The sequence below is a fragment of the Rhipicephalus sanguineus genome, unplaced genomic scaffold (assembly GCF_013339695.2).
Source record: "Rhipicephalus sanguineus isolate Rsan-2018 unplaced genomic scaffold, BIME_Rsan_1.4 Seq484, whole genome shotgun sequence".
Classification (NCBI taxonomy): Eukaryota; Metazoa; Arthropoda; class Arachnida; order Ixodida; family Ixodidae; genus Rhipicephalus; species Rhipicephalus sanguineus.
In genome coordinates, this window is record NW_023615352.1 from 785,603 (window position 1) to 812,190 (window position 26,588).

General features: G+C 48.8%; 1 protein-coding gene across 1 annotated transcript in view; it reads right to left on the bottom strand.

The window, feature by feature from the left end:
• The window catches only part of LOC119377511 (uncharacterized), a 38,526-nt gene extending 12,498 nt beyond the window's left edge, over positions 1 to 26,028 (bottom strand). Inside the window, exons 1-2 of the mRNA XM_037646939.2 lie at positions 25,866 to 26,028; positions 476 to 555 (exon numbers count right to left, since the gene is read on the bottom strand). Of these exons, the coding sequence (XP_037502867.1) occupies positions 476 to 555; positions 25,866 to 26,011 (226 nt within the window). The 5' untranslated portion in view covers positions 26,012 to 26,028. The remainder of the gene's footprint in view (positions 1 to 475; positions 556 to 25,865) is intronic.
• Between the last annotated feature and the right edge of the window lie 560 nt (positions 26,029 to 26,588).

Below are 26,588 nucleotides of genomic sequence, written 5' to 3' on the forward strand. Positions count from 1 at the left end.
AATCAACACATCGACTGACAACAAAAAGAAGATGGCTTTCGCCTTCGAGTCGTCTTAGGTGAATGCATAAGGAACCCTGTGAGCTTTTAGATGGTGTGCTACATAAGGCCAGGCCATTCCTAATCCTTAATAGAAGGCGTTCTAGTGTAGAAAAAAAAGAGACATTTTAAAGGAGTGTTGGTACAGTCGGATCGTTGTCTTAAACAGCAAAATATTATTAAGCTATCGACAGTATCGAGAGGGAACCTCTCCCTTCATCAGGGTGAATGTTACAGTGATTCCATTGAGTTGGCGTTTTCGCAATAACGCCGCCGATCGCCCTCGAACACATCTGAGAAAAAATCAGCTCGTTGGACGCCGCAACTACACGTGGTTCCATTATTCTTTTCTCGATGACCTGCATGCAAGAACCATCGACGCGGCAGGTCCCCTATCGAAAATGTAGGCAATTAATTCCTATATAACATATGCATACCTCCATTAGGTGATGTGAAGTAATTTATTTCGCCATCTTGATGCAAAGTGGTGGCATTGAATTTCTTCGGGAATGTTATCCTGGGCAGAAAGAACATGTCGGTACATTAAACGAAATATTTAGCTGATTTTCTTTCCTCATTAATACTCGACACACGGAATGCATCCTTAGCTAAACGAATATTTTACCCTCCTGGCTTCGCTCTAACTCTCAGTCTAATATTTCTAAGTGTACTGAATTTCACTTTTATGTTAGATTAACGTTATCTCCTCAGTCAAGATATAGATTAGTTCTTGCCTGAGAAGACAGGCCGAAGGCCGCAACCACCTTGAGGCGTATCTGCACCCTCACGTTTTCAACGGCTGCAATAGAAAGCGCAAATGCAATAGTAAGGGCCGAATAATGTACAGTATATGACGTTATTTTATATAAACAGTGATTTTAAATTCGAAGCTATTCTTAGCGAACCTAAAGCATTTTTGAGCGTTTCTATCTACGTATCGATCAAGCCACCTACGTCTGAATGCTCTCGTGATCGCCTCCTTAACTTGGTGTAGAAAAAAAATTGGCATGGGAGGGTAAGAGGATCTCAAGAATATGACTGTCTGGTCATGACATGAATAACGTGAAAATCCTGCCGCGTACGTCGCCAAACCCTTTCCTCCAGGCACATGTGGAGCATACCCATACAAAAGAGGGTCATGACACCGTGACTCTCTTCGGGTGTCCATTTGACCCCTTTTGGCAGGTAGAGGCAGAGAACGAGTTAGCATTTCGGCAGGAGTCACTGGACTCTCCTTCGATTGGCTTCCGTGATGAAGGCGCCGCCGTATGCGCCATTCATATAGCGCGTTTGCCATTTGGTGCTGTTGTGGCGCGTTGGCTCGCCTCGCTCGCCGACGGAGCCAGGGTGGCGCGCCGCTTCCGCCTCCTCTCTCAACCTCCTCGTCTATTGGAATCCGTTGCGTGGTTGCATTGGTTGCGGGCGTTGCGTTGGTTGCGTGTCTTGAAGTTTGGTGTTCGAGCAAACATGCGCATCTTCGGTGGTGTTGACCCCAGGCTCCGTGCACGAAGTGACGCTTGTAGGGCGGAATATTCATAGAGCTGCGGACACGGACAACGTGCGCCTGTTAACGGTGAGTGTACTGCTTGCGTAGGTACCAATTATACAGCTTTAGCTGGGCGTCTGCAGCAGCTCTGCGGAAGTTATCTGCCAGGAATTTCCAACAGCAGCCTGTGTCCGCGGGGCTATTGCGGATGCCCAACTAAACCTGTCAGTTAACGAGCTGCCACCGTTAAGCGCGTTGCTATACAAGCTCCCATAAAGCGAGCGATGCAAACAGCTATCAAGGGTCATTTCTTGCTGATCACACGTTGTATCTGCACTGCTGAAAGATGCAAGATGTCGTTTTGAGATGCGCTTTAGTCTACTTCATAATAACATTTCCATCGACCTTGAGTGTGCAGCGTGCTTCCGCGCCTGGGGACGTGAAAAAAGGTCTGTGTACAGAACGCTCAGACGCACTATATATAACGGTTTTTGTTGTCTTAAAGACGGTAGTTTAAGATGTAGATATACTACGATGTTTCCAGCGCGTCCGTGGTACTCACTTAAGTTGGACACGCTCGCCGGTAAGGTGAAAAGCTCGAGACTTTTGACGGTGCGCGTTGCTGCGGCCGCCGCCAAACACCCTTCCCTCGTTTCTGTTTGCTGTTTTCGTGGTTTGCATACCCTGCGATGACGTTCGGCGTTATAACAGAATCAAGTGAGTGTACGTGATTGTGGGAGCTATGTACGGTAATCCTAGCATATGACATGTCTGATCTCGACGTAGACGGCGTCCGCACGCGCTGGGTGTCGTTCGGGCCCTCGTATCCGCACGTGTTTATCTGCATATTTAAGGATGGTTTACGTTTGTAAAACATGCGATTCAGTAACCGCTCACGGCGTGCCCCTGACTGCCGGAGGATGTGCCTGGGTGTCGGGACCTGCCGGCGCAAAGCCATGTTTATTCTGAAACCAAATTTTGAAGCGATTTCTCAGAAAAGAAGTGCTTTCATTCGTGTATAGCCAGTGCCTATTGCGAGACGAGGTTCCCGCTGCCTTTTAGGTGAAAGTTTGTTTTCGTTGCTGCGAAATTATGTTGAACGAAACACTCGTGGCAGACGTGTGTACAGTAACGATGTGTTGAACAAAGGGTGGTTTTAAATACAAATAATCAATGTGCATGGTTTCGTTATTCCCAGAATCCTGGATCGCTTCTCCCGCCTTTTCACTCCAGTTGACAGCCACACTCGGGGAAACGAAGGTGCCGCTCTGGTCTGGCGCCTCACCGCTCGTAATGGGAAAATCAACAGCGGCGTTCGCCCTGTCAACGAGGCGGTCGGCCCTACATTTCCTTTGGTTGGACAAGACGACGTAGGAAAAGAGGTGAGTGGAGCCAGTGCAAAGGAGCCTAAATCAATTTCGTTTGTTGTTTAAAAGACGCTCACATCATCTTGTGCTGCAAGTTTGTCGGCAAGTGACGTGTTACAAAAGGTACTATTTGCAAGCTGTCTTTTACACGATAACGACAAGAACTTGGTTCCTTAATATTCCTGTTTGCATTTGTTGTTTTGTTGTCAGCCTTCATTACGTCTGTGTGAACCACTTATTGTGTAGGTTTTCCAAACCTTACTGCAATTTCGTTTTCTCATCATAATATCACGTTCTGTTTTTCAGATACGGTTTTTCATGGTGCTCACGCTGGCCAGAAGCGACAACTTAGCAAGTGACAAGTTCAATGCCTCCAGCTGTCACCGCTTTTTGATTTAATCTGAATCATAAGGAATAAATATGGAAACATGATGCCGAATTCTGCAGTATATTTTGCACCTTATGACACTATCCACATCACAGTCACACATTTAGTTGGCTATACTCAAACAAGCATGTCAATGAGGAATGCCTTGTCTTCTTAATTGGAAATTGCAGACCATCTTTTCGCGCTTTCTATATTACTTTGCTGGAAAATGTGTGTTGTTCCGACGAGTTTTATTAAAATAATGCTAAAATTGTACTATTCTTTTTTTGCAGTCGCTGGGCAGAACGGCAAGTAATATTGGACATGCTTAAAATTTGACGCTACCAAATCATGCATATAAACGTTCCTGTTATCAGCTCCGGCTCCTGATCTCGACTTCTCCCTGAGGCTTGGCTGCTCCCCGGTCCTATGGGCAGACCCCCAAATCACATCAGAGTGTATACAATGGGCCACAGTTAAGGCTCGTTCACACTGGGAAGTCCGCCGTACACAGCGACCGGAATGCTCCTGTCGCCGAAACACAGGGTCATTCACACTGCACGCGCACCACGCCGCCGGATAGCCATTTTGCGCCATCTTTCGAGTAAACCATCAACCATGGGTGAGCGCGGGATGGATTCGCAGTTGCCCGATGTTGTCGCGGCTCGCAACTACACCATGCAATTTTGCGGGTCTTCAGCGCTGCTATAGACCAGAACACAGCGAGTTCCATGCGCATCGCCATATGGATGGATGGATGGATGCTATGAGCGTCCCCTTATAACGGGCGGTGACATGTCTGCCACCATGCTCGAAGAAAAGGAAACTTCCTTGTTTCATGCTGGCCTAATACCTTGTCTACATTGATTAAATCTATCTTATTATACCAAATATTTATAAATTCACGGTCTATCTCTCTGCCTCTTAAGGCAGAATGACCTTATTCCCCCCCCCCCCCATTATTTATTTTGTACTTATCTCTACTCTTCTGCCACCAATACTCTAACCGTCCTCTTACTATTTCTATCGCGAGCGTGTACGCTTCCATTGTTGTCCCTAAAACCCAAGGCTTCCTGTAGACTCGTGCCCACGCTATACCTGGTGAATATCGCCACATCAATCAGTACAGGTTCCATCGTTTCCCTAGTTCCCCCAGCATACAGTGTTCGGCTTCGTTACTGAATCTCGCTTTATAGCTTCGCGTTCTAAGGCAGCCCGACTTGCTTCAAACAGTAAAGCGCTTCCCCTTGAATTTTCATAAAACCTTCCCTCCTTATTTCGTTTTTCCCTTTCGGTAGTTACTCAGAGCCGGCTTCTTTCCCATCGCTGTCATCCAATAAGTCTCTCCGCCTCCTGACCTTCCGCTTAATCTCCCTGTTGCCATATCGCCGCACTGCTAGCCGTAATTTACTGGTGAGCCTCCTAGTTCTCTTTCTCCACTGCGTGTCAACGCTTTTTCTATACAAATACCTGAAAACCTTGTCTGCCCATCTACTCTTCTTCATTTCCTCAGCCTCTCTTCGAATCTCATTGCGCTGAGCTTCCCTCACTTCAAAGCCTGTCCATCCCATATCACCCTTTACAGCCTCAATTGTCGTCTTCCCGGAGCGCCCAACGCGAGGCGGCCACCGTCCTTGATTTACATCCAATCCTGATTGTACCTCTGACTTCATGCAAACCACTGAGTTCCCAAATGTAAGCCCCGGGACCATCACACCCTTCCCCAGCCCTCGAAGCACCTCGTACCTATTGTATCCCCATAAGCTCTGTGCTTCATAATTGCAGCATTCCTCTTTCCCTTTGCTACCACTGCTTTCTCTTGTACCTCCATATATCTATCCCCCTCATTTACCATACTCCGAGGTACTTGTACTCGCTTACCCTCGGTATTTTTTGGCCCTGTATGAAGACCGCATGGTCTTCGTGATCATTGAATACCATCATCCACATTTGGTTGCACTAAATCCTAGTCCTAGAGCCTCACATTCCCTTCCGCATATCTGCCAGTCGCGTATATCATCTTGACTGTCCGCAAATAGACAATATCATCAGCATAAATAGACCTGGAAGCTTCTGCTCAACCATCGTGCCGACCTGTTTGTGTGACAATTAAATCCAATGTTGCTACCTTCTAGCGCTTTTCCATCCTCACCATGTACAGCATGATAACACGGGGACAAAGGACATCCCTGTCTCAGCCCCTTGCTATTTCAACGCTGTCCTTGCTACTATTCCTTCCCATTCTATACAAACTGTATTTCTCGGTACATTTCCCTCAAAAGCTGTATACAGTCGTCCCTATGCCCACTTCTTTCAATATATCCCACAAATTTCCTGATTAACGTTGTCATACGCTCCGGTGATATCTAGATAAGCTATGATAAGGGCCTCTTTTCTATTTTCGATATTTCTATACACTGGGTAAGAACAACAGATTATCGTCTAACCGCCTGTCGATTCGAAATCCATTCTGAAGTTCTCCCAAATATCATTTTGTTTACCCACTTCTATTTTAATTTTACTGCCTGCATCGCCAACCTGTATAGCACCGATGTAATGGTTAGCGGTCTATACGAGCGAATGTTATCCTTTTCTCCCCTGCCTTTATAGATTAAGTCATTCTACTTTTCGCCAACTGTCTGGTATTTCCCGCTCCTGTAAGCACTTTTCTAGGCTTCAGCAGTGCTTCTTTTTGTGTTATGTCCGGTTCGTTAATGAGGCTGACGGGAACCCCATCTAAGCCCGGAGTAGTGCGCTTAGGAATTTTTCCTTCGGCCTTCTTCCAATTAAATTCTCTAGTACTACACCTTCGTCAGTTGCACTCCTTTGCGTACTATTACCTACCGGGGGAATCCCCTGGGGACCTTTTAAAACGAATCGGCTGTTATCTTTCGGATGTACCTAGCGCTTATGCCCTTCCAGTTGATTTCCCCTCATCTACCAAACGTTGTTGCATTGTGACAGACTTCCTACCTAGCGCTTTTAGGTGGCTCCAAAATAGCCTAGGCGCGGCCTTCTTCTTTCGCGAATCTCTGTCATCCAGCGTTCACTTTCACCTTTAATTTTTGCTTCGACTAATTGCCTCACGATGGATTTTTGCTCTAAATATATTTCCCATATTTGGTTGACTTCGTCCTGTGGCCGCTTCTCTTTTTTGCCGTCTGTGCTCCCGCGATGCCTCACGTCGCTTCTCGATCGCCTCCCGGATTTCTTTGCATCGCGCGTCGCGCCATCTATCGCACACGCGACGAAACAACGCGCGCGGGCTGCCACGCCAGCAGACGCTACACAGAGCAAACGTGAAAAGCCCGTCGGAGAGCGTGTTTCGCGTCTTTTCTAGCCTGGACATTTTCGCTGATTTTATTGGAACATCAAGAACATCCTCCTCATGCAAGTCCACAATGTATACAGTACGTGCTGAGTGGGCTGCGGAAGCAACCTCGTCAGATACGTACGCTGTTACATTTGTAAAAAAAAACGTTCTCGCTGTAGTACGCGTGAATCGTAATTGCGTGCAGCTCGCGAAAGAGTGAAATGATTTTTGTTGCCCCATATTACAAGTTGTGCACAAAGTTTTGTGAAAGCTCATCATTTCAGCAGCATCGCGTAATAATTAGAGTACGCTTACGGGTAGTTTCGCGGAACGTAATTTTTGTTCACGGGCGCTCTTCAATAACGTCTTGGTCATAAAGCGTGCTATCAGAGAGTAAACCTGAAGTATCGTTCAGCGATCCCTTTTGGAAGCTACCTGCGCTATTTTATTCTTGTAACGATGGTGCTTTACAAGCGAAACTGTGCTCTTAGTTAAGCCGGTTAGCTACCCTGCGACGTAAAGTACACTGGCGCGAGTACTGTTTACTTACGTGCCAATATAGTATTATGTGCAGCTGGATGCCTCGTGTCCAAAAAATTGGGCATCAACACTGAATGAAAGCACGAATACTGGCCAGCTTAACTTTGGAAACAGCACTAAAAGACGGGACAAAGAAAGGACACAAACCACGGCGCTGACTAACAACCAAATGTGCTTTATTCTTCCAGTCTGCCAGTCTACCACAATCTCAAGGAAACAAAAGCACAGAAACAAAGAAGAATTGATTAGCCTGCGCAGAGGCTAAAAAATCCTCAATCGGACAGAAACGTCAACTCCTTCGGAAGGAGCGAGATCGAGGGAGGCTGACACATGCTCTCCGCCATTATGATATGATACGCTTCAGAAATGACACCGCCCGTTCATCATGGCACTTCGACAGGAAATGGAATCTTTAAAAGATGGCTGGCAACCACATTCATTACAGTGAAGCGACAATTGACTATCTCTGGCTTGTTTACGGACGTTGTTCGCATGCTCGCGCATGCGGTCATTAGCGCACCGCCCCTTTGTCCACATAGTAACGGCCGCAAGAAAGAGGTATCTTATACACAACACTATCACAACATTCCACGTACTTCTGGCGATGCTCTTGCTACATCTTTTCGTCTTGGTCTCTCGATTTACTTGCTGACACAGGCTACAAGCTTATTTTTGGCAGAAAACACAGTCTAACGCCTGCCCTGCTGACCACTTTCTTGAGATTGTGTGCCACCTTGTGCACATAAGGAATGACCACTACTTTATTCCTGCGGTGTGTCACTGATGAACAGTAGGTGAGCACTTGCTTTTAAAACCGAACACGAGGCTTTCTGCGATACTGGTCAAAAGCGTTCCTGGAAAACCTGCAAGCTTCAGGCGTGCTACTTGAGAACTAAAGCTCGCTTCGACTTGGTGATCACAGGACCTCTCAAGCGCCGCCTTCATGCAAGCCCTTGCAATACCGCGCTTGACAATTTTTGAATGCGCAGAGGAAAAAGGGAGAAGGCTCTTTTGAGACCTGGCGCTAACACCAACATACATGGCTGTTGAGAACGAAAGTTCCAAGTCCAAGAAGCGTAGCCTATTGTCGAAGAATGCTCAGTGGTCAATTCAAATGGACTTAATTCCGCGAGGAACACGTCCAAAATTTCCGCAGCAGGCTGCAGGTCATGAGAGTTAGTGCTATAAAAAATTAAAAAGTCGTCCACGTATCGCATCACCTTTACCGTGCTAGTCTGTCTGAGCTGGCTCTCGAGATTACGGTCATAGCTGGCTGGTAGAATGTCACTGAGAATAGGGCGATGCATGAGCCTATGCAGACTCCTTTCCGTTGAAAAAAGCTTATCGTCGAAACTGATGAAGGTGGATGCTTGTAAAACTTTAAAAACTCTAAAAACTTGTCTACAGTGATTCCACATGCGTTCGAAACTTAACAACACCGTATCTGTCAATGCAATTACCAACTTCGGCACACACATCATCCTGAGGTAACGAATAATACAAGTCTTTGACATCGACCGAAAAAGCACAAGCACCTACTGGACAGTCTTCCCGGAGAAAGGCAGAAACGGTACCTGGGGTCCTTATGAGGAAAGGGTCATCGATTCAATGAGGCACAAAAACCTTGCAGGAACACACCAACTTCTCGTTGCCAGGTTCCGCGCTCAGAAACGATCGCCCGGAACGGGCAAAGGTCCTTGTGAGTCTTGGCGCTGAAGATGGCGTGCAAAGGAACCAGCTTTTCAGCCTTCTTCAGCGATTGTGGCGGAGTATATATAGGCAGACTGGAAGAATAAAACACATTTGGTTGTTAGTCAGCGCCGTTGTTTGTGTCCTTTCTTTGTCCCGTCTTTTAGCGCTGTTTCTAAAGTTAATCATGAACCAACCAGCCCAATCCGTACCTTATTGCACTGGCCAGCTGTTGAGGAGCACACCGTGCATTTATTACCTTTTGAAGACGAAATATCGAAGGCGTGGATGCCATCAAAAGCACTAAAGCTTAATACTACGTTGAAACTGGCAAAGCATGCTGATTGCTCGTGCTTGAAAGCACTACCTTGCACTAGATTTTCGTCAAAGGAGAGAGAGAGAGAGAAGCAACTTTATTAAGTGAAAATATTTTCACAGAGGGATGGCGGTCAGGCCGTGCCTGGCGGCCACCTCCTCGGCTCGTTGTATGGCCCGGAGCTGTACTTCGAGGCTCGTACTGCGGAGTACACTTTCCCACGCCTCGGGCGAGGGAGTGGTCAGGAGATCAGGCGGGGGTGGATCCTCGCTGCAGTCCCATAATATGTGAGAGAGGAGGCGACGGAGCCACACTGCGAGCAGTGTGGACTGAACAGATCGGGGTAAATGTGTGTGTACACCTGTGGGCACGGGAAGGAGTTCGTTTGGAGGCGACGCCACGCGATCTCTTGTGGTTTCGTGAGTTTGGGATGCGGCGGTGGTTCGTTCGACGCCCGGGATAGTGCTGGGCTATTTCTGATAGGAGGTCAGGGGCTCGCCGAGGCCCTCGGGTTCGTGGCGCGGCCCACCACTCGGTTGACGAATTCTCGAGCTTGTCGGTGGGCGGCCTCGTTCCCCGGTTTCCCGCGTGCGCAGGGACACAGATGAGAGATATGGGAGGTGGATCCTCGTCTTCGAAGTGGGCGAGGGACTGAAGGAGCCTTAAGGTACCGGGAGCAACGGTACCGCGAGCGAAATGGGAATCGCGTTTTCGAGTCACTGAGAATCGTGGTCAACCCGGAGGTCACCGCGAGAGCTATGGCCGCTTCCTCGGCTTCGGCAGGGTGGAGGGCACGGACGGAGCCGGCTACTCGTAAGACTGCGTGGGTGTCGAGGGGGGTGCGAGTGGCCATTACGCTGAGTGCGTACGCGCTTGGTTGAGAGGGGTAGCGTGCCGCGTCCACGTAGGCCGCATCGGGCCGCGAGGCGTAGGCTCGTTTAAGGCTTGGGCTCGTGCTCGCCGTCTACCGTCGTGATGTCCAGCAAGCATATTTTTCGGCAGTGGCTTGATGAAAAAACGTCGACGTAAAGGCGGCGGTATTGAGGCCGGGTCAGCGCCCGATGGCGAGGCGGTGAGGCCGATCGTCAAAGGAAACGCTCAAAGGTATGAAGTGCACCCCCACACAAAGCTCACGCCTGCCTTCAAACCCAGCTGCGTGTCACGCAAATTAGGTTCGCAAAATGAAATAGGTGGGCATCACACTGCAGAATACAGCTGTTAGTGTACTTACTCGCGCATTTTCACTCGGCTCCTAGTTTTTTTGCTTGAATCACAGTTATCCACTCGCGCCGAAGCTGAAAACACCGCACCGGCACTATTTCCGTGGCGCGTCGTAATCGTCGCAGACGACGCTAATATCCTCTTGTTGCGCAGCTTGTTTTGGCATCCAAAGTGCCCAGACGAGCTCTTATACGCAGAAGCGGCGTGAACGGGTACTTTTTCGCACTTTAAAGCCTCAGAAGTGCAGCTTGCCCTGTTTACTTGGTGCAGCCGCGCGCGCCTTGGCAGCCCCTCAGCCCGTCGTCTGGGTGCGAGAGTATCCGCTCGGCTCGCCAGCAGCCTGGGTGCGAGACAGGCGTGCTCTGGTGTATAAACGACCATGCTCGTTTCAACGCTCTTTGTGACTAGGGCGTGCAAGGTAGCTATATCGCAATGCTCAAACTGGTGCTCGCTACATCAGAAGCAAAGCAACATAGACAGCAGTACTCGTACATACCAGTCAATCCAAGCTTGTTTCCAATTTTATTCCACAAATCGTCCTTCAGCAAACTGTCCTTGTGCTTCGGGTGGCGTTTGTCGTAAAGGACGAGGTAGTTCCGCACCATTTCGATTAGCAATTCCGCTATGTGGATGCTTTTCGACTGCGACGTGACGAGCGCGTCGGACTTGGCCGCCATTTTTTCAAGTTCCGCGGCGAGCGGATCCGGCGGCGGTTGCCGCAAAAATCGGTCCGGGAGCGATCGGCGCGAAGAGGGCCGATTCGGCGAATCTCGCCGCCGCCGAACCGGATTCTGCGGCTCTCCGGTTGCCCGAATGCTCAGTGTGAACGAGCCATTAAGCGGGTATGCGCCACAGGTGATTGACGGTTTATATCTTCCCAGGAACAGCGAGAACAGAAAGTGGTAATTTAAATGCGAGAGCGTAAAGAAAAACCGACATCGGCAGCGTTGACCCGACGAATGCAAACTATAAAAAAATCACGATCCCAGCAGGAATTGAACCCAAGTACTTTGCGCGGCAGTCATATATTCTGCCACAGAGCCACGCCACGTATTGCAAATGCTCCGGAAAAGACCTTATGCAGGTGTGATGTCGGTGCAGCGTCAATTGTGGTTGCAGTGCTGGCTATCTGCTTTTATAACAAAGTAATAAACTTTACATATGTAATCTAATGACACAGGCGTCATGCCACGTTAACGTCAATTGTGGTTACAGTGCTGGCTCCGCTTTCACATAATTGAATTTTTAATATTTTTACGTACCAAAACCATGATATAATTATGAGCGACGCCGCAGTGGAGGGCTCCGGAAATTTATACCGTCAGGTGTTGTTTAACATGCACTGACATCGCACTGTACACCGGCATCTACCATTTCGCCTCCACCGAAATGCAACCGCTGCCGCCGGGATTGAACCCGCGAGCTTCGGGTCAGCAGCCGAGCGCCATAAACACAGATCCACTGTGGCGGACGCTTTCACAGAAGCCTAATAGCCATTACATTTGTATTCCTATGATTCAGCAAGCTATATCCAAGCGTTGCCCGACCCCGGAGGAATGCGCTAACGAAAGTTACGTATGATATTCACATCATCGCGCCATAAAGTGCACTTAGTTTCGATAATACTCACGTGTTCTCAGTGCTGACGTTACGCCAGACCATAAGTCACCCTTTAAACGCCAGTGTAGTCGACGAAACTGGTAAGGCCACACTGTACACACAACTACTACGCTTACAAAAACACGTCGATCCACATCGTAACGTTTGCCTCAAGGTAAAAAAGTGCAGCATGGACAACCGCACGCTGATTGCTTCGCATGAAACCGATTGCCGCAAGATGGGGATCTGCCGATTATTTACAGCACAGCTGTTAGAACCTGGCTATATTTCTAATGTCGTCGTGCAGTTTTGGACGAGCTTAAAATAGCATCGTGTAGCGTAGCTAGGTGGAGAGGAGGATAGCGGCGCGGCGAGGGCTTAGCACAGGAAGGGGAGCGGGCGGCGGCACCCACACCATATACTCCGTCTTACCACTACCGTTCAGCACTGCCAAAGCTACGATGTGTAAGCAAGCCAGATGCTTGCGCAGCGAAACATAGTTCCAGCAAATACTGCCTTACATTTCGTAGGGTTGAGACGTTTCGCACTTGCTTAGCACGTGTTACTTCGCATCAACACGTGCTACGTCTATTAAATGCGTAGCATTTCTTAGCGAACCATTGGCACTTTGAGCGTTTCTATCTACGTATCTATCTCTCTACCTAGCCACATACGTCTGGGTGCTCTCGTGATCGCCTCCTTAACTTGGTGTAGACCAAAATTGGCATGGGAGGGCAAGAGGATTTGACGAATATGACGTCGGGTCATCACATGAATAATGTGAAAATCCTGCAGCGTACGTTGTCAAACCCTTTCCTCCAGACGTCTGGGGCACATACCCGTTTACCACGGGCCGCGTTGTACGGATATGTGCCAAGGTGATTGACAGTTTATGTCTACACAGTAACGGCGAGAACAGACGATGGTAATTTAAATGCGAGAGCGTTAACGAAAACCGACATCGGCAGCGTTGACCCGACGAATGCAAAGAATAAACGTTAGGATCCCAGTAGGAATTGAACCCAAGCATTCTGCGTGGCAATCAGTTATTCTACCACAGAGCCACGCGAGGTCTATAAACTGGTTTGGAAAAACAGCCTAAGAAGGCGTAATGTTGGTGCAACGTCAATTGTGGCTGTGGTGCTGGCTGTCTAATTTTACAAGAAAACAATAAACACTACATATGTACTCCTACAATACAGGCGTCACATCAGATTAACGTCTATGGTTCCAGTGTTGAATCCGCTTTTATAGCAGTCTAATAAACATTACATTTGAATTCCTATGATTTAGCAAGCTCTATTGAAGCATTGCTCGGCCCCGGAGGAATATTTTGAAGAAAGTTACGATGATATTCACACGATTGCGCCATAAAGTGCACTTTGTTTCGATAATACTGACGTATGTACTCTAACGTGAGGGCTGGCGTTACGTCGCACCGTAAGTTACACTTTAAACCCCAGTGTTTTCGACGTGCCTGAGAAGCCCACGATGGGCACACAGCTGCTAATTTTAAAAAAACACGTCGATCCACCTCGTATCGCTTGGCTCAAAGCCATCAAATACAGTATAGAAGTACTCGCTGACTGATTCGCATGAAACCAATTCCCAGAAAGCGTGGGATCTGCCGGATTTTCTCTGTCGCATTTACGCCGTATTTCTTTAATTGCTGTGCCTGTAACCACCAGTAACTGTGGTTCAGGGGCGCAGCCCCTGAACCACAGTTGCTTGCGTATATATACGCAATGTTGCTTGCGTATATATACACGCACTCATACAAACGCACGCACGAACATACATAAAGTATGGTTAAACACTCCCCCCCCCCCGAAAAAAATTTCTGGCTACGCCCCTGCCGTGGTTACAAATGGACATGCATGGCAGCGTCCATGCCCACGCAACCGCCCGCTTCGATTCGAACTTGTGCTTGTTACTTGCACACAGCGCTGACAGCAACAAATAAATGGTGAAATGAGCCATCGCTTTCTTCCATTTCATGATGGGGACAAAGTATCATCTCCGTATTGTCGTTATTGGCAAGATGAGCTATTTGTTTAGCGACGCCTGCTAAGCCTAACGCGCCGAGAATTTGATAGGGGTTCATGAAAATAGCGCAATATAATCGCGAATACGTTGCTGTCGAAGCGTCAGGACATGAATCTAAAGCAAATACAAGCGTCCGTTTGGAACTTGCCGGCCACGCAGCGCACGACGACGGGATAAATTCGAGGCGGACGGCACCTATGTCGATGGGTGCAGCCATCCATTATTTTTTTCCGGCGCCGCCGTCTGCTCACGTTACTCGCGCAACACGTGTACGAAAATGCATGTATTAAAATTAAATTATGTGGTAGCGTAGCCAACACTGGAACTACAATTGATGTTAACCCGGCATGACGCCAATATCATTGGAATACATATGTAATGTTTATTGCTTTGCAATAAACTTATATAGCCAGCACTGCAACCGCAATTGAAACTGCACCGAGATTACGCCTGCATAGGGTCCTTTTTCAAAGAAGTTTCAAGACGTGGCGTGGCTCTGTGGTAGAGTATCTGACTCCCACACGAAATGCTTGGGTGCGATTCCTGCTGGGATCCTGATTTTTCTTAACACGAAAGTGTTTTATGCCGGGGTCCACCAAGACTTTCATGACGCATTTCCGTCACGGAAATACGTCAGCAAAATGAACGCTATCAGATGGCAAAGGAAAATTTATAAGAAAAAGTTCTGTTGGCAAGAGTCGAACCCACGACCTCTCTGTCCACGACGATGGCTGGCGGGCTTTAGCCCACTGAGCTTCCGCAAAACACACTGCGGAGGCTACCTGAACGCGCCTTTTATCTTTCACACTTTTCTTTCACGCAGCTCTTGAATAGACTGATGTTATGAGCGTCCCATTTATAATGGGGCGGTGACATGTGTGCCACCAGGCTCGAGAAAAAAAAAACGCGCCGTTGCTACAACTGTCTCATTCGGCGCGTTTTCAATAGAAGTGAAATTTCGTCAGCGCTTTAATACCGCGAGGAGGCGGCTTGAGCCCAAACCTCGCTCATACCATCCATCCATATCAAAAAAGCTCTCCGACGCTTGCCTGGCTGTCACACCGCGTTACCTCCTCGCCATGTGAGAATTACAGGCCAGGCTAGATGGAAGACACGACGCGCGTAGCGTTTCTGTTCGCGTTTCACGAAGCATTGGAGGAGTGCATATCGAGTAACAGTGTTTATTATGTGCTCGTTGCCATCTTTGCGTGGGATTCACCATACGCGGTGTCCGCGTGCATGTTCAGAACTTCACCTACCGCAAGAGTTAAATCTTGATCATGGGCGTTAGTCGTCGGTACAGAAATGTACCACTAGGCGTCAACGTGGGTGCGTCCACATGAAGCGGTGCTATATCTGTCAAACAGCAGTAGACGTTGTACAAGCTCTCATATACCAATGCACTATAAACTGTCAACTACTTCTGTGACGAAACGTTTCACTTTCGTATTATATCGATTGCTATGACAGAAGGATCAGCCATGTTTTCTTTACATTTGCCGGGTCAACGCTGCCGATGTCGATGTCGATAGATAGATAGATAGATAGATAGATAGATAGATAGATAGATAGATAGATAGATAGATGAATAGATAGATAGATAGATAGATAGATAGATAGATAGATATATAGATAGATAGATAGATAGATATATAGTAGTATAGATAGATAGATAGATAGATAGATAGATAGATAGAGAAGCCTTGGGACATGGTATGGTTACCCTCTCCAGCGCCTTCTAGTGGGTCATCCTCTTTGGTTGCTTGAAGAAAGAACGCCGCTCGCGCAGGGAGTTCGTGCCTTGCCGTGACTGTCGCCATTACTCATTGTCGTTGAGTGCTGTCTATTAAACACCTTAACAATTTGGTGGAGAGTGCTCTGCTCCCATTCAATGCCCCTGGAGCTCCGATCCCGTACCTTGCCATCTACCATGCCTCAAGACGCCGCCCAGCAAACGCCTCCTCTCGCAACGAGCACATGTCCCGGTGTCCCCCGTATACGCGACCCACCTATCTTCACTGGCGCCGATAGCACCGACGTGGAGGACTGGCTCGCAATTTACGAGCGCGTCAGCATCCCCAACAAATGGGACGAAGAAGGCAAGTTAAGCAACTTGGTGTTCTACCTCGCGGGCGTAGCAAGCTTGTGGTACAACAACCACGCGTCCGATTTTGCGACTTGGGCCGATTTCAAGACCGCCGTCATCAGCGTTTTTGGCCGCCCAGCAGTTCGTAAGCTGCAAGCCGAACAGCGCTTACGTGAGCGATCTCAGCAGGCCGGTGAATCGTTCACAAGTTATATCGAAGACGTCCTCGACTTGTGTAAGAAGGCCAACGGAACCATGTCTGAGTCTGACAAGATCCGGAACGTAATGAAAGGCATTGACGACGATGCCTTCACCATGCTGCTCGCCAAAAACCCTGGCACAGTGGCCGAGGTCATAACGCTGTGCCAGAGCTACGAGGAGCTCCGCCGGCAGCGTTCGATGACCCGTCGCTCCCCATCACGCGACGCAGAGCTTGCTGGCTTGGCGGCAATATCTGACCAGGCCGCGTTGCTGGCAGAAGTCAAGTCATTCGTGCGCGAGGAAATTGCACGCCAGATCTCCCTCCTCGCCTTTGCCCACCCGCCGCACGTTCAACAGTCGTCGACCACCCTTCTTCCTCCTCTCCGCCGAGCGATTGAGCAGGAAATTGCGGAGGTCATGCCTGAGTACCACCCGCAACCTCCGGCTCCTGCGCCTCAGAGTTACGCTCAAGTTGTCGCCAGGACGCCCCAAGTAATTCCTGCGGCTGCCCCAATGAGTTACGCCGAAGCCGCCGCTAGACCTCCGTTCTTTGAGGCGGGTGTGCCGGCTACATATGCTGACGCCATCCCTCGGCCCCGACTGCAGCCCACTATGCAGTCATTTCAGCAGCCGACTCGTCAATCACGTACTGCGACATGGGCGGGACCTACCCCGGCGAACCGATGGCGCACCCCCGACAACCGGCCCATCTGCTTTGCTTGCGGTTACGCCGGTCACGTGGCACGTTATTGTCAACGCGTGCAGCCGCCTCGAGTCGCGTCACCTGTCACCAGCCAGTCAAGCCGTGCATTCTACGACCCACCTCCACCTATGTCGCCGACGTCACGCCCACCTCCAGCTACTCGCCGCTCTCCGTCTCCCCGACGTCGGTCACTGTCACCCATGCGGCCTCGTTCGGTCGCACGAGAGCAGGAAAACTAGTCGTCGCAGTCCAGGAGGCAAGGGCTGCGACGCTATCGAACTGTGAAAGCCCTCAGCGAAGTCCATCGAATGTAATCGACGTGCTTGTGGACGGTGTTCGCGCATCGGCCCTTATCGATACTGGAGCCGCTGTATCCGTTATGGACGCAAAACTTTGCCGCTTACTTCGAAAAGTGATGACGCCACTTTCTGGGATGTCCCTTCGTACCGCGAGCTCCCAGAGTATTCATCCCACAGCAGTATGCACTGCTCGCGTCGTCATTCAGGACGTTCTGTACGACGTCGAGTTCATCATAATTGCGGCATGCTCTCACGACGTCATCTTGGGATGGGATTTCCTCTCCCGCCACGACGCCGTAATTCGTTGCGCACCAGCCGAAATCGAACTCTCACCGTTCTCACATTTGACGCCGACAGACAGTCCATCGGCAATGAGCAAGATCCTCGTCCAAGACGATACGAAAGTGCCTCCAAACTCGTCAACGGCTGTGTCGGTCTACTGCGCCGGTCTCTCCGACACCACTGCACTCCTTTCGCCATCTGCCCGCGTCTGCACTAGGAAAGGGTTGCTGGTACCTTTTGCGACCGTGCGAGTCACTCAGGGCAGCACCACTATTTTTGTTACCAACCCATCCCCGTGCATTGTTACGTTGGTTCGAGGGGAATGTCTCGGCAAAGTGGAACCCGTTGAAGACGCACAAGTTCTGGACGCACCCGATGACTCGCACTGTACCAGTTCCCGCACCATCAGTGCTGTTTCCACGTCTGATTCGTCACCTACTGATGTATTTGGTCCCTCCATTGCTGACAACCTTACGTCGGTCCAGCGTTCGCAGCTTCTGTGCTTGTTGGATGAATTTCGTCATTCTTTCGATGTCGGGCAAACTTCCCTCGGCCGCACGTCCGCTGTTACGCATCGCATCGACACTGGCGCCCAACCACCACTGCGGCAACGTCCATATCGCGTGTCTCCCACAGAACGCCGGGTAATTAACGAGCAAGTGGACGATATGCTTCGACGCGATGTAATTCGGCCCTCCGACAGCCCATGGGCGTCTCCTGTTGTTCTCGTTACGAAGAAGGACGGTTCTGTGCGGTTCTGTGTGGACTACCGACGGCTCAACAAGGTCACCCGCAAGGATGTTTATCCACTGCCGCGAATCGACGACGCGATTGACAGCCTCCAAGGAGCAGAATTCTTTTCATCTCTCGATTTGCGCTCGGGGTACTGGCAAGTACCCATGGCTGATGACGCTCGACCAAAGACAGCCTTTGTCACGCCCGACGGCTTGTACGAGTTCAACGTCATGCCGTTCGGTCTGTGTAATGCGCCCGCGACCTTCGAGCGCATGATGGACACCGTTCTGCGTAACTTGAAATGGCACACGTGCCTGTGTTACCTGGACGACGTCGTCGTCTTCGCTCCGGACTTCTCCACGCATCTCCAACGTCTGCGGCATGTTTTGACACGTTTGAGCAACGCCGGCCTCCAACTGAATCTGAAGAAGTGCCGATTTGCGGCACGGCAGCTGACAATCCTCGGCTACGTCGTGTCCAAAGACGGAATCCTTCCCGATCCGGCCAAGCTTCGGGCCGTGGCCGAATTTCCCAAACCTACGTCCGTCAAAGAACTGCGCAGTTTCGTCGGACTGTGTTCATACTTTCGACGCTTCATACGAAACTTTGCCACCATCATATCGCCGCTGACGAAGCTCCTTGGAAGTAACGGACCCCTAAATTCGTGGTCGTCCGAGTGTGACGACGCGTTCGCAAAGCTCCGTCGTTTGTTGACGTCTCCTCCCATACTACGTCACTACGACCCTACGGCCCCTACGGAGGTACACACGGACGCCAGCGGTGTAGGCCTCGGCGCTGTCCTTGCGCAACGCAAACCAGGGTTCCCCGAATATGTCGTGGCATACGCAAGCCGTACGCTTACCAGAGCCGAGACCAATTACTCAGTCACGGAAAAAGAGTGCCTGGCGATCATATGGGCCCTTACAAAGTTTCGACCTTATTTGTATGGTCGCCCATTTGATGTCGTCACCGACCATCATGCACTATGCTGGCTGTCGTCATTGAAGGATCCCTCAGGCCGTCTCGCCCGCTGGGCACTTCGCCTGCAGGACTACGACATCCGCGTGCTGTACCGCAACGGACGCCAGCATGCTGACGCCGACGCCCTCTCGCGCTCTCCCTTGCCTGACGACAATGCCCCCTGCTCAGTATCTCACATAGCTGTTGCTTCAATCAGCGTTCACACCATCGCTACCGAACAGCGCAAGGATAAATGGATCACCTCGCTGATCGACTTGCTCACTGATCCGACGGCAACACCATCCACTCGCGCGTTACGTCGTCAAGCCCACCATTTCGCCGTTCGTGACGACCTCCTGCACCGACGCAATTACAACGCCGACGGCCGCCAGTGGCTACTAGTGATACCCGCAGTCTGCGTTCTGATATATGCGAGGCCTTCCACTCCGACCCGCAATGCGCGCACTCTGGGGTATCCAAAACTTACCACCGCATTCGACAACGATACTTCTGGCGTGGGATGTACCGCTACGTGCAGAAGTTCGTTCGCTCCTGCCTCGATTGCCAACGCCGAAAACCTGCAACGCACGTGTCGCCAGCAGGTCTACAACCATTACCTTGCCCTAACCGTCCGTTCGGGCGCGTGGGCATCGATTTGTATGGACCACTTCCTCTGAGTTCGGCTGGTAACCGCTGGGCCATCGTCGCTGTTGACCATCTAACGCGATACGCCGAAACCGCCGCCCTCCCAGCGGCTACAGCGCGCGATGTTGCCTCCTTCCTACTACACCGATTCATACTGCGTCACGGTCCACCCCAAGAGCTTCTCAGCGACCGAGGCCGTGTCTTCTTATCGGAAGTCGTGGAAGCCATTCTGAAAGAGTGCCATGCTGTTCACCGCAAAACTACTGCTTACCACCCGCAGACGAATGGCCTAACCGAACGCTTTAACCGCACGCTCGGCGACATGCTGTCAATGTACGTCGCCGCCGACACACCAATTGGGATGCCATTCTGCCCTTCGTCACCTACGCCTATAACACCGCCCCTCAGAGCACTACTGGTTTTTCACCGTTCTCTTACTGTACGGAAGGCACCCGTCGCACACCATCGACACGATACTTCCATACAAGCCGGATTCATCTGAGTGTGCGCCTATTTCTGACACAGCCAGGCTCGCTGAAGAGTGTCGCGAGCTTGCCAAGACATTTACGACGCAGGAACAAGAGCTGCAGAAGAGCATTCGCGATGGCACACCACTTCTGAACCCACGTTCCTTCCTGGAGCGCTCGTATGGCTCTCGGTCCCTACCACTGCAAGTGGCCTTTCTTCAAAACTGCTGCCGAAATACGAAGGCCCATACCGGGTCGTCGAGCGCACATCCCCGGTCAACTACTTGATCGAACCCATCGAACCAGCTTCGGACATGCGCCGTCGAGGGCGCGACATTGTCAACGTGGAGCGCCTCAAGGCCTACTATGACCCACTCATAGTGACGAGCTGTTAGGTCGCCGGACGGCTCCCTTTTCGTACCCGGGGTAATTGTAGAGAAGCCTTGGGACATGGTAATGGGTTACCCTCTCCAGCGCCTTCTAGTGGGTCATCCTCTTTGGTTGCTTGAAGAAAGAACGCCGCTCGCGCAGGGAGTTCGTGCCTTGCCGTGACTGTCGCCATTACTCATTGTCGTTGAGTGCTGTCTATTAAACACCTTAACAAGATAGATAGATAGATAGATGATAGATAGATAGATAGATAGATAGATAGATAGATAGATAGATAGATAGATAGATAGATAGATAGATAGATAGATAGATAGAAGATAGATAGATAGATAGATAGATAGATAGATAGATAGAAACGCTCAGAGTGCCTTCGGTTCGTTAAGAAATGCTTCATATTTATTATAAACAAGTACAAATAAGTCATGCGAAAGGCAATAACAATTATACAAGAAGCTAAAAGCTGTTCACGATTATAGGGTTCCAAAAGAAAATGGCGATACTTGCATTAAGTCGCGCAAAGCTTGAAATAGCGAAGCTGGACGATTCTGAAGTGTAATCTGGGGGTCTTCTAGGTTGTTGCTAGACTTTAGCTAGGTGACGCTAGGTTGTTTCTAGGTTGCCTTTAGGTTGCTGCTAGGCAACCTAAAGATAGATAGATAGCTAGGTGATGCTAAGTTGTTTCTAGGTTGCCTTTAGGTTGCTGCTAGGCTTTAGCTAGGTGATGCTAGGTTGTTTCTAGGTTGCCTTTAGGTTGCTGCTAGGCTTTAGCTAGGTGATGCTAGGTTGTTTCTAGGTTGCCTTTAGGTTGCTGCTAGGCTTCAACTAGGTGATGCTAGGTTGTTTCTAGGTTGCCTTTAGGTTGCTGCTAGGCTTTAGCTAGGTGATGCTAGGTTGTTTCTAGGTTGCCTTTAGGTTGCTGCTAGGCTTTAGCTAGGTGATGCTAGGTTGTTTCTAGGTTGCCTTTAGGTTGCTGCTAGGCTTAGCTAGGTGATGCTAGGTTGTTTCTAGGTTGCCTTTAGGTTGCTGCTAGGCTTCATCTAGGTGATGCTAGGTTGTTTCTAGGTTGCCTTTAGGTTGCTGCTAGGCAACCTAAAGATAGATAGATAGCTAGGTGATGCTAAGTTGTTTCTAGGTTGCCTTTAGGTTGCTGCTAGGCTTTAGCTAGGTGATGCTAGGTTGTTTCTAGGTTGCCTTTAGGTTGCTGCTAGGCTCTAGCTAGGTGATTCTAGGTTGTTTCTAGGTTGCCTTTAGGTTGCTGCTAGGCTTTCGCTAGGTGATGCTAGGTTGTTTCTAGGTTGCCTTTAGGTTGCTGCTAGGCTTCAACTAGGTGATGCTAGGTTTCTAGGTTGCCTTTAGGTTGCTGCTAGGCTTCAACTAGGTGATGCTAGGTTGTTTCTAGGTTGCCTTTAGGTTGCTGCTAGGCTTCAACTAGGTGATGCTAGGTCGTTTCTAGGTTGCCTTTAGGTTGCTGCTAGGCTTTAGCTAGGTGATGCTAGGTTGTTTCTAGGTTGCCTTTAGGTTGCTGCTAGGCTTTAGCTAGGTGATGCTAGGTTGTTTCTAGGTTGCCTTTAGGTTGCTGCTAGGCTTCAACTAGGTGATGCTAGGTTGTTTCTAGGTTGCCTTTAGGTTGCTGCTAGGCAACCTAAAGATAGATAGATAGCTAGGTGATGCTAAGTTGTTTCTAGGTTGCCTTTAGGTTGCTGCTAGCTTTAGCTAGGTGATGCTAGGTTGTTTCTAGGTTGCCCTTAGGTTGCTGCTAGGCTTCAACTAGGTGATGCTAGGTTGTTTCTAGGTTGCCTTTAGGTTGCTGCTAGGCTTTAGCTAGGTGATGCTAGGTTGTTTCTAGGTTGCCTTTAGGTTGCTGCTAGGCTTTAGCTAGGTGATGCTAGGTTGTTTCTAGGTTGCCTTTAGGTTGCTGCTAGGCTTCAACTAGGTGATGCTAGGTTTTCTAGGTTGCCTTTAGGTTGCTGCTAGGCAACCTAAAGATAGATAGATAGCTAGGTGATGCTAAGTTGTTTCTAGGTTGCCTTTAGGTTGCTGCTAGGCTTTAGCTAGGTGATGCTAGGTTTTTCTAGGTTGCCTTTAGGTTGCTGCTAGGCTTTAGCTAGGTGATGCTAGGTTGTTTCTAGGTTGCCTTTAGGTTGCTGCTAGCTTTAGCTAGGTGATGCTAGGTTGTTTCTAGGTTGCCTTTAGGTTGCTGCTAGGCTTTAGCTAGGTGATGCTAGGTTGTTTCTAGGTTGCCTTTAGGTTGCTGCTAGGCTTTAGCTAGGTGATACTAGGTTGTTTCTAGGTTGCATTTAGGTTGCTGCTAGGCTTCAACTAGGTGATGCTAGGTTGTTTCTAGGTTGCCTTTAGGTTGCTGCTAGGCTTCAACTAGGTGATGCTAGGTTGTTTCGGTTGCCTTTAGGTTGCTGCTAGGCTTCAACTAGGTGATGCTAGGTTGTTTCTAGGTTGCCTTTAGGTTGCTGCTAGGCTTTAGCTAGGTGATGCTAGGTTGTTTCTAGGTTGCCTTTAGGTTGCTGCTAGGCTTTAGCTAGGTGATGCTAGGTTGTTTCTAGGTTGCCTTTAGGTTGCTGCTAGGCTTCAACTAGGTGATGCTAGGTTGTTTCTAGGTTGCCTTTAGGTTGCTGCTAGGCAACCTAAAGATAGATAGATAGCTAGGTGATGCTAAGTTGTTTCTAGGTTGCCTTTAGGTTGCTGCTAGGCTTCAACTAGGTGATGCTAGGTTGTTTCTAGGTTGCCTTTAGGTTGCTGCTAGGCTTTAGCTAGGTGATGCTAGGTTGTTTCTAGGTTGCCTTTAGGTTGCTGCTAGGCTCTGGCTAGGTGATGCTAGGTTGTTTCTAGGTTGCCTTTAGGTTGCTGCTAGGCTTTAGCTAGGTGATGCTAGGTTGTTTCTAGGTTGCTTTTAGGTTGCTGCTAGGCTTCATCTAGGTGATGCTAGGTTGTTTCTAGGTTGCCTTTAGGTTGCTGCTAGGCAACCTAAGATAGATAGATAGCTAGGTGATGCTAAGTTGTTTCTAGGTTGCCTTTAGGTTGCTGCTAGGCTTTAGCTAGGTGATGCTAGGTGTTTCTATGTTGCCTTTAGGTTGCTGCTAGGCTTTAGCTAGGTGATGCTAGGTTGTTTCTAGGTTGCCTTTAGGTTGCTGCTAGGCTTTAGCTAAGTGATGCTAGGTTGTTTCTAGGTTGCATTTAGGTTGCTGCTAGGCTTCAACTAGGTGATGCTAGTTGTCTAGGTTCCTTAGGTTGCTGCTAGGCTTCAACTAGGTGATCTAGGTTGTTTCTAGGTTGCCTTTAGTTGCTGCTAGGCTTCAACTAGTGATGCTAGGTTGTTTTCTAGGTTGCCTTTAGGTTGCTGCTAGGCTTTAGCTAGGTGATGCTAGGTTTTTCTAGGTTCCTTTAGGTTGCTGCTAGGCTTTAGCTAGGTGATGCTAGGTTGTTTCTAGGTTGCCTTTAGGTTGCTGCTAGGCTTCAACTAGTGATGCTAGGTTGTTTCTAGGTTGCCTTTAGGTTGCTGCTAGGCAACCTAAAGATAGATAGATAGCTAGGTGATGCTAAGTTGTTTCTAGGTTGCCTTTAGGTTGCTGCTAGGCTTTAGCTAGGTGATGCTAGGTGTTTCTAGGTTGCCTTTAGGTTGCTGCTAGGCTTCAACTAGGTGATGCTAGGTTGTTTCTAGTTGCCTTTAGGTTGCTGCTAGCTTTAGCTAGTGATGCTAGGTTGTTTCTAGGTTGCCTTTAGGTTGCTGCTAGGCTTCAACTCGGATGCTAGGTTGTTTCTAGGTTGCCTTTAGGTTGCTGCTAGGCAACCTAAAGATAGATAGCTAGGTGATGCTAATTGTTTCTAGGTTGCCTTTAGTTGCTGCTAGGCTTTAGCTAGGTGATGCTAGGTTGTTTCTAGGTTGCCTTTAGGTTTGCTGCTAGGCTTTGCTAGGTGATGCTAGGTTGTTCTGGTTGCCTTTAGGTTGCTGCTAGGCTTTAGCTAGGTGATGCTAGGTTGTTTCTAGGTTGCCTTTAGGTTGCTGCTAGGCTTTAGCTAGGTGATGCTAGGTTGTTTCTAGGTTGCCTTTAGGTTGCTGCTAGGCTTCAACTAGGTGATGCTAGGTTGTTTCTAGGTTGCTTCTGAGCGCACGAAGGTTCGAGTTAACCCACGACAGTCATAGCCACGACAGGTATGTCCCAATTCCAGAGACAGAAACTCGCGCTGCAACCGAGCGTTCGCACCTTCCATAAAACCACGCGCACGTCGTCGTTCGCGTAGGGCTTCCATCGCTTCGGGGTCTTCTCGCAGCCGTCATTGCCTTTCCCGTTCCCTAGTATTATCTCGTTGTACATACCGCTAAAGCACTCCGTACAGATGCTTAGCGAAGCTAAAACGTGCGGCCACGGTGTTTGTCACTCGATTAATTCCGACGGTTTATTAACTCTTTCGTTACCGTGCTTATAGAACGTCGGTCACCGGTGACCCGAAGGCGCCGAGCGAGAATTTAAAAATACGGGCGCTCCTGTCAACTAGTTGCACCATCTAGCACATTCTGTAAGCACCAATGTTTCGTTTCCTGCGTAGTAAGCTTTTCTTTTTTTTTTCCTGCGTAGTAAGCACTTGTACACACCAAAGATTTTACGGCCGGTTTAACAGCCTCGCTGGTAAAATTCTGACACACAGCAACGCTGATCAGTGGTGCAATATATTATACAATAAAGAGCGTATAAAAGAATATTAACACAATCGCAATCGATCCCGGTAGGTTGGCCCTCTTTTCCAATAACCGAAATTCTTTTTGTGTAAGAATTTGATTGCAAATTGCCATCTGTGTTCTGCCACATTTTCTTTTTAATTCAAATGAATTTCTGTGACCGTTTAGGTATAGGTGAAACTTTGTACGAGAATGTTTTTACGTATTTCTTGTATAATTACATTGCGGAAAACACAACCAGAATTCGCATTCTCTGTTTTGGCAACTGACTTCCTTATTTGAATTAGAACGTCATTTTACTACTCTCGTAATGAGTGCCTCAGGCAGTTGTTTTAAATGCAAGTGAGCAGAAAGTTCGCCAAGTTCCCAGAAATCAGAGGGAAAACACGATTGCAGTTACGTGCAGCATCTTTATATTGACTTACCACTTTTCAGACGAGATATTAAAGTAGGTTATGTTTTGTGTAAAAGTATGCGTTGTTTCATTCGTACTTAGTGTTTTTGCATAGACGCAATTCGTAATGTTGCGACCTTGAGGATCGGTGTTGAAGTTTCTTTCAGTCAGGTACATTGGTGAACTTTCGGTCATAAACTGCAAATAGGGAGAACACTATTGCAATAAATCGACGCAGAAGACCAGTAAACCGCGTCATAAAGCTTTGGCGTTTATAAATGTGGAACGTAGGTTGTTTGTGTAAACAGCAATTGGACAACATTATGCACATGTATCTACATTGTAACTGGACCTATTTGTTGATAATCATAAATCATCTGTTGTAAGTAGCTTTCTATCCCAAAACAATGTTTGTCTCGTAACCACAGAATAGAAATAATCCAGTCATTACCAGTTATGGCATTCTACTGCTTTCGTTGGGAGTATACGTAATAAAATATTGAAACGGGGTGTTGAGAGTGCAGATCCCCGCGATATAAATAAATCTCCATACAACAACATAATACGGGGATAGTTGGTAATTATTCATCATAAAACTAATACGGCTGTGCAAACACGGACACAAGAATAGAAGACAAGATGTTCGGTCCGCGTCTGCGTTGTCATGTTCGCCTCCCTTGTGTCCATGTTTGCATGCCCGCCTTCTTTTATGATCATCTTCCATTTATGAAGTCGCGGCGTAACTTCCCACCAG